At 37.7% G+C, this 8,651-nt stretch overlaps 1 protein-coding gene across 1 annotated transcript; it reads right to left on the bottom strand.

Annotated features, from left to right (window-relative positions):
* Positions 1-2,323: 2,323 nt before the first annotated feature.
* On the bottom strand, positions 2,324-8,562 carry LOC133522000 (CDP-diacylglycerol--glycerol-3-phosphate 3-phosphatidyltransferase, mitochondrial). The gene is made up of 7 exons (XM_061857169.1): positions 7,533-8,562; positions 7,015-7,173; positions 6,209-6,429; positions 5,708-5,778; positions 5,235-5,330; positions 4,970-5,096; positions 2,324-4,107 (listed from the first exon to the last, which is right to left on the bottom strand). The coding sequence occupies exons 1-7, from the start codon at positions 8,125-8,127 to the stop codon at positions 3,982-3,984; spliced, it is 1,395 nt and encodes a 464-aa protein (XP_061713153.1). The 5' UTR covers positions 8,128-8,562; the 3' UTR covers positions 2,324-3,981.
* Positions 8,563-8,651: the final 89 nt, after the last annotated feature.

The following is an 8,651-nucleotide window of genomic DNA, read 5'->3' as shown; positions in this document are numbered from 1 at the left end:
TACATGTGTATTTTTTAACATTTTCCTCCTTTGGTGGTGTGTACGAGGGGCGCTAGTGGGTATAGGGTGACTACTATAGTTATTGGCCCGTCCATAGTAATTGGCCACTCATAACTTCTATTACCTTTGTTTCTTTATGCCTTAGAAACTATGAAGTGTCCAATATCTACTGAAAAGCGCTTTTGGCGATAATTCCCTACTTATGAAAACTGAGAGCCAGTCAGCTAGATAATTCAGTCACTTAACTTCAAACTCGAATAAATCCAACTGTCAGATTTTGCGATTTTGGTATTAAGAAAAGTAGATATTTCCTAAGAGAGTCGAATGGATCTATCAGAGTTTGATGGTAAACGACGCAAATTTTGGATAGCGCTTTCGACGAAATGCAGCAAACGAGGTTTTTAGATGCACGACAGCCGCAGGCTCGACTTGAGTTCGCAATATTCTTACCTGCGGAGTTACACACTGTTTTTCATTACATTTGAGAAGAAAAAACTAAATAACATAGCCAGATCAGCACAAAGATCTCTATTTAAAGACCTTGTCCCCCTCGCCTATGTGAGTTACTGCTATGTGAATACGTATTTGCATTAGTGACTCTATTTAACTCCCTCGGGAGTTATTAAGATCATTTCCGAGCAAGTGTGATGAAAACAATAAAATTGACTGTTTATTGCATTGAATTACAATAAGTCGGCTTTAAAATATATTAAGAAAAATTCGGCTGATCTACACCCTTTCAAAGCCAAAAACCCATAGTGGTTGTGTTGTGGAATAGTTTGTATTCCGGGAGCCGCGGCGCGGCGAACACTGTAGATATTTTAATTGTGCCTGATTCCTATTATTGTAATTTTAATTGTATACTTGTAATCTAATCAAATGTCACAAAACGACTGAATTTTGTATAAATTATTGCAGAGTGTTTTTCATTTAATTTATTTTAAAATTATTTTAAGTGTGAATCGAGATAATTATTATTATGTGATTATACGAATGAAAATAAGAATGAATAATGATTAAAAATGATTGAAAGCTTTACATGTGTATTTTTTAACATTTTCCTCCTTTGGTGGTGTGTACGAGGGGCGCTAGTGGGTATAGGGTGACTACTATAGTTATTGGCCCGTCCATAGTAATTGGCCACTCATAACTTCTATTACCTTTGTTTCTTTATGCCTTAGAAACTATGAAGTGTCCAATATCTACTGAAAAGCGCTTTTGGCGATAATTCCCTACTTATGAAAACTGAGAGCCAGTCAGCTAGATAATTCAGTCACTTAACTTCAAACTCGAATAAATCCAACTGTCAGATTTTGCGATTTTGGTATTAAGAAAAGTAGATATTTCCTAAGAGAGTCGAATGGATCTATCAGAGTTTGATGGTAAACGACGCAAATTTTGGATAGCGCTTTCGACGAAATGCAGCAAACGAGGTTTTTAGATGCACGACAGCCGCAGGCTCGACTTGAGTTCGCAATATTCTTACCTGCGGAGTTACACACTGTTTTTCATTACATTTGAGAAGAAAAAACTAAATAACATAGCCAGATCAGCACAAAGATCTCTATTTAAAGACCTTGTCCCCCTCGCCTATGTGAGTTACTGCTATGTGAATACGTATTTGCATTAGTGACTCTATTTAACTCCCTCGGGAGTTATTAAGATCATTTCCGAGCAAGTGTGATGAAAACAATAAAATTGACTGTTTATTGCATTGAATTACAATAAGTCGGCTTTAAAATATATTAAGAAAAATTCGGCTGATCTACACCCTTTCAAAGCCAAAAACCCATAGTGGTTGTGTTGTGGAGCATAGCATAGTATAGTCAGGAACAGAAATACCTAAACAGGCAGGGTACTCAATATGATCTAAGAACAAATCTCAACCTGGGCCCATGGCTGCCCGTACCCAATGCGGGGACCATGGGCCCATCAAAGCTCAAGCACATAAACAACGCCGGGTCTCAAAAACTGAGCATCACCATTGTCTGTCTGATGGTGATGCCGGACCCGGCATCGCATAAATCACGAAAACCCTTCGTAAACGTCACCGCGGACACAGGGTCGCCCGTATCATTAGCGAGGGCCCTGTGTCTTCAATCGACACTTATAAACCTTTCAAAAAAAAAGAAAAAAAATATGATCTAAGCACACCTTTATTGTTGGGAGAATAAGAGCTCCAGCAGATCATTTTGTATTCTTCGCCCGCTTAGCTAGTTCTACTGCCGACTTCCTACGACTTTTTTATAGACTAGGTACGCTGATAATAAAGTAATAACCGTTAAGTAAGCACAAACAAATCAAAGGGACATTGAAACAACAATTATATCATAACGAAGTCATTCATTTTCTCAACAAATACCACCATATTAAAGCTAAAATACTTTTCAAAACAATCTTAAAACGTAACAAAAACGACTCATTCTGAAAAATGTACAACAATTAAAAATATGAACTAATATATTATATGACTCATACTGACAATCGAGTAGATTTGTGTAAAGAAACACGAGATTTGCTCGTAATTCAATTATAGAATGATCTACCGTTAAATCGTGCCAAAGAGAATTTGAAATAGAGGTGGACTGTCAAAGAAAACTTTGTAGCCACAGTAAATTTACTGCCATCTTTTGACACATTATTAAAACTTTTAGAAAGTCATTTCACTTTGATTCTTATTATTTCACTGATATGTGCTAAATATCAAAAAGTGGCGCCATCTAATAGAAAGGCCCAAGGGAAGGCGGCATCGTTTCGAGCGGTGGCGCCACAACCTTTAGCCAATGCCCGGTAAGATGACGCCACTTTTGGATAAGTGAAAGAATAAGGATCAAAGTCAAATGGCGTTCTAAAAGTTTTAATCATGTGTCAAAAGACGGCAGTAAAATAACCGTGTCTAAAAAGTTTTCTTTGACAATCCGCCTCTATTTCAAATTAACTGTGATCGAGCTAACCTACATACCTATTTATAATTCTATCGTTTGGTTTCATATTTACTAATGCACGAATAATGCCGCCCGTTTCCCATTTTAGTTTAATCGATTCCTAATAGCTATTACACTGGGCACACCATCTCAGTATAACTACATAATTTATCTCAAACTCTTGACGACCGTTATTTGTCTATTCCAGCCGTATCCTCCTAAGGGTCACGGACTTAGCTATAGTACTTATTCAGTACGATGAAATGTAAATCAACTCTATTACCTACACCATAGGTTCAAATTTCAGTAGCTAATTTTGGATATTTCATTCGTGACCCACCATGCAACCCTGCGAAAGATACATAGATACTTAGGTCCTATGTGTGTGTGTAGTTTGAAGTCTAAAACCCAAACAAGTGCGGTCCAAAACAAGAAGAAAAAATCCCGTGTCAAAAGAGTTGAATGAGTAATATAAGTATGCCTGGTCCATTTCATGGATCTTAAAACAAAATTACTAAGCTTAGATGTTCGGCCAATAACATCATTCCATAGATGCAAAATATGAACATACCTCAATTGGCCAAATAAGTGAGTCACGATTTTTGTTTAGTTCTTTTAACATTCACTGCCAGCTGGCCGCTAGACGGGTTCTCTGTTCGTACCTAGTTACTTTTCGCTACATCGTTTTCCCATGCCCATGACGACAAAGACTACAGCGACATCTACCGTGAGTTGTAGGACGCGTGAGATATAGACGGAGCTCTTGCTCTGAATTAGGGTAAGTTGCGCCAAATTGTCTATAAATGTTAACACATTCACTGCCAACAACACTTTAGGTGTGTTAATTTTGTACTGGAAATGAGGCGCCTGGCACTGAGTGTTAAAGCGTTCACTAATAAATATTATTGTATGTAAAATTTCATAATTTTGCCCTTAAAATCTTGTCCAATGAGCGTGCGTTTCGTGGCAGAGTAAGTGTTCAGTTCAGAAGAATCTAGTGTGAGCTGTATAAAGTTTTGTAGTTGTTCTCTGTGAAAGAATGCCTGGCAACCTTAGTTCAGAAATAGGTCCGAAAGAGGCCGACAGTGGCGCGCACCCACAGCGGCGCCGAGCGCTCCTGTAGCTCGCGGCTGCATTCCGTCGCGTGTGCATGTAAGAGAGCGACTTCATTGTGCAGTTTTTCCTGTAGAAAGAGTAGAGAGGGTTATAAATTTGCGGAAGAAATAGCAAAACTATAGTTCGTTTTTTAGCATTAGAAAAAAGGTAAACAATTCTGACATGTCTTTTTATTAAAAACTATTTTTTTTAATCAGTAACTATTAGTTATAAAAGCAAAAGAATGTAAAATATCGTATATGATTTATGATTGATACATATTTGCAGTGACTTATTTTTCAAGTGTTTTTCAATAAAAAGACACGTCAATATTGCTTACCTTCCTTCTAATGGTAAAAAAATGGACTACAAATAACCCTATATGAGGCCGGAACGTCTGGTTGTGTATTAAGCAAGTATAGCTTTTATAGTGAAACTACAACCCCTGGAGTCTCGCGGACAAGATATCGTGTCGGCAGAAAAGGGTACCTTCAAGTCCTGTGCCCAATTGCCACGTCAAAACGGTAGACGTAGGTATCCTAGTAGTAGTAGGTAGGTAGGTTCCTTTCTAAGCTAGATACTGGGCAGCAATAAACCCGACCTAATTAATTAAGTAGGTTGTAAGTAAACACAGTAAACACTTTATTGTACGAGAAAAATTAATATTGATTACATCAGATAGAAAATAATTGGGTAGTACAAAGTTTTTGGTATGTTGTCAGGAATGATAAAACGTGTTTATAATTTCGTCGCATTACCTACGGGCGCACGCATGTGACAACTCGAGTCCTACGGATTTTTCATACAAATTGTATGAAATGCAAAAAAACCGCTGAGAGCGAGGGACTGAACTGTAGGGGAATATGAGTGCGTAGAGGGCAGCACCTACATTTTTTTTGACTCTGTTAGCCGTCAGACATTGAAACACTAACTAGGTAATCAATAATCACCTGTAGTTCCGACGAGACGGTGAAAATAGCAGCCTGCGCCTCGAGGTCGCGTTTAACCGAGCGCTCGCCGAGGTTCGCCGAGCCCACCAGCGTGCCCCACGGCACCCCGCTGCCGGGCGGGTAGTACCTGCGATTGTGTTCCCAGTTATTCGTGTAGTTAGTACTTATAGAAGCGTTCCGGTAGTCTGACGGAAAGCCATGCAATTTCCAAATCTTTCAGCCCTTTTATAGACACGCTAGTATGATGTAGATAATGAAAATTTACCATAAACCCTTTGCGTGGAATGTCCAGTCTGGTCGTTCATACTCCAACATTTGGACCCTGTTCGTTTGATTGGACGCCTCCACTCGGTTCCAGAATCTGAAATATACAGGTAATATTAATAATGTCAACGCAGGGCAGCTTCTGGCTGGCGAGTACCCAAATGATCCTGGGGAGCTCTGTCACTGTGTGGATGAGTGGGGCAGGTGACTCTGCCTTTGGCTTGCCTTAGTCGGCTGGCCAGAGTGGAGTCGCAAGAGCTGCGTTCTCGAGAGTAGATATTTTTAAAGTCCAGTGACACCTCTCTAGCTCTCTAGTCTCTCTACCCCCAGCCCTCACACAGGTGTTGCCCTTCTGCCATCCTGGATGTCGCTTTTTGTCGGCCCATCTTGTAGAGGCGAGTCACCGTCTGCAGGAAGTAAAATTGTGTGTACATCTTACTCGTACGTTTTATTTTAAAACTGTATGAAACTTACTTTCTCGCTATTAGGGAATATGCGTGAGGAATTCCCCCTGCGGGTCCCGCGGCTCCCATGAATCCATTTGCCTGAAAAGTACAAAGTAGATTTACGTTTAAAGATAAAGATAGTTTATTATGCAGTTTAGTAGCAAATGTATGAGCTCGCACTTAACACGAATCAATGTCTAATTCGGGCCCAATACGTACTATATACATATATTTGCAATTTACCTATTTATTTATTTATCATATGGCAAATTTACGCCTGTGTGTTTTTACATGCAAATCAACTAACTTAAATTGCTCATACTTATGCTTGTTATAAATAATTTGACCATTATTTTAGCTTTTATGTGAGAAATTCTGCTCTCACAACTGTGGCATGTGATACCTTTCACAACTTCTCTGTGAATTATAATATTATTAAAAAGCTCAGTAAGTACATCGTTTTAATTTAGAAATAAATATGATCTATAAGGGTAGAGTCGTGGTGAAAACGAATTTGTATGATACTCACATTAGGATGAGCCATCAACAAACTAATGTTTGCTTTACAATCCTTCAGCAGAGTGTCAGCATACTCTCCAGTCAAGTTGAAATAACCAGTGGCTAGTCTGATGAGCGAGTCAGACGGAGTGGAGCCCAGCAAGCCTTGTGTCACTCTTTCATCTTGCCGGATATCAAACTCACCCATTTGGATTAGCGGAAACACCCATGTATCCTTGTTGGGATCTGAAACTGAATATATTAGTGATTAAAACTAATTATAAATTAGACACTTACAGAATAATCTTGCTGTTAAACTAGGAATTCCCTAGTACCAGCTCTACTCAATCAGCACCTATCAGAAGCCTCAAGTTAGTGTGTTATAAAAATTGGTACCCACCTAAGACCTAACTCACTAACTCATCCTAATAAACAAAAATTATTTCCTTTTGTCTGGGTAATGTTTCAAAATGTCTACGAATTCTCTACTTAATACAGCTTTTTTCAGAACTATACATATAATAAACTACAAGTGACCATAACTTTATCTATTTATTAATATTTGTTAGTGGCACTATTACTTACACATTGTTACTTTACAAACTATCAAATCTGTAAAGCTATTTTGCATGATTGAGTAAAAAACACACTGACTTTTATAATATTAGTAAAACTAAACACTTGTCATTGCACCCACCCCACCTTGACATCCTTCCGTTTGTCTTTGTGGTGGTGGTAGAGAATGCCATGTGGCATTTAGTCTGCCCTTTTTGGCAAAAGGTATCTTTTTGATGTACAATAAAGTTTAAAATAAATAAATTAAGGTTTATTTCTTACCACTAGATAAAGTGCTTGAATCTTGTTTATCCTTCCATCTCTGGATGAAATGAATGATCTTCTCATTTACTTCCTGAGTCACTGCTTCTCTTGAAGCATGCTTATTTTCAACATAACCACCATCCTTTACACATCTTTTGCTGTAGTTACTCACTTCATCTGCAATAATTATTTATTTATTTATAGTAAATGGGAGAAAGGAATTGTTTCAATTTATTTTCTTGATTTATCATAACTAACAACTAAAAAAACATGTACCTACTTGAAGCATGACTATTTCCAATTTAAAAAAAACAATCCGACCCTTACTTCAACAGCATCCAAAATTCTGGACACACTTTTGACCCTCTTCTTGCACTTTTTTCGAAGTATTGAGTGCCGAGGAGGTTTGAATTCACACCTTCCGTCTTTTGTGTAGACTTAACGTTTAAATAATTCATAAAAACCATCCATACGCCAGCAAATTATAAGTTGGTAACTAAACAAAAGAAAAAAATAAACAACTTACATAATCATACCTATAAGTTCACAATAAAAATCAGCCAAGTCTGCATCCTGGATTTCAATATACCGGTCCTGTCTTCTCTCAAAGTAATCGTTAGAAAAGTTGGCCCCGCTTAACAGTACTGAGTCATCAGCAATATACAGTTTCATATGTTGTAGACCCACAATCTCATTATACCTGGCTGGCAGAGCTTTGGACCAAGAGCCATGAAGCCGAGGTGTTTGGTATAAAGAAATATTACACTGCTCTGGAATAGCTGTCAAGAATTCTTGTAATAAGCTCCGTGAGTTTACCTCACCTCGTGTTCCTCGCTGATAGTCCAGTAAAACACTAAGTTTCAGCGACTTATTCCCCATCATATTTTGCTTTGTCACTTTCAACAAATTCTTTTCCAGAGCCCCCGTTCCGATATATAAACTAGCCACCGATATCCGACGGTTAGCTGTTTTAAACCTTTCATATAATGATTCGTAGAACTTCCGCGGATCAGTAATTATATTAATTTTGGACGCGTTTACGGCAAAACATGGCGTCACACTATATAACCAGTTGAAGTAATGCAATTCAGCTGCTTTAAATCTTAAAGTTAAGTTACCGTTAACTAACATATTTGTTTAATTTCTTTTTAATATCATAAAGTGAAATAATATATAAAATAAGCAGAGAAAGAATCCTGCCATGAAAATTGAATCTGCTTGTCAAAAACATATGACTGTCACCTCTCTTGACAGCTACTCAATAGGGAGAAAACCGGCATTTAACGTAAAGTAGTATCGATACCTTGATAAATGTTCGGTGAGGTGAGTCATAATGAATGAGCGTATTACATCTTGTAAAATGCAAAATCTGATTTAAAACGTCTCAGTTATAAATGGTAAGATAATTTAACTTACTTCTCGAAGAGCATTTCAAGAAGTCAAGACAAACTATTACAATAAACAACCAAGTTTAAATTGTTATAAACCAAATGAATCAAAATATAAGTTCTCAAAATCAGGTACACTAATTTGAATATTCTGTTATGTAAATATATCAAAATGTATTGCACTTTTGTTTGTACCTACTTATAGAATCTAGAATCAGCAAAGTAAGTCAACATATCGGCCCCGAAGCGATGCTTCTGTGACACCAC

Source organism: Cydia pomonella, chromosome 10, assembly GCF_033807575.1.
Source record: "Cydia pomonella isolate Wapato2018A chromosome 10, ilCydPomo1, whole genome shotgun sequence".
Lineage (NCBI taxonomy): Eukaryota > Metazoa > Arthropoda > Insecta > Lepidoptera > Tortricidae > Cydia > Cydia pomonella.
The sequence above is the reverse complement of the archived record's forward strand: the minus strand, read 5'-3'. Positions and strand labels throughout refer to the sequence as shown.

What these genes read in the sequence shown, in the direction of transcription:
- LOC133522000 (XM_061857169.1), bottom strand. Translation starts at nt 8,127, where the DNA reads ATGTTAGTTAACGGTAACTTAACTTTAAGATTTAAAGCAGCTGAATTG. An exon ending in TTTTTATTGTGAACTTATAG is followed by an intron (nt 7,174 to 7,532) that starts GTATGATTATGT and finishes TAATTATTGCAG; the next exon opens with ATGAAGTGAGTAACTACAGC. An exon ending in TATTCCCTAATAGCGAGAAA is followed by an intron (nt 5,331 to 5,707) that starts GTAAGTTTCATA and finishes TGTATATTTCAG; the next exon opens with ATTCTGGAACCGAGTGGAGG.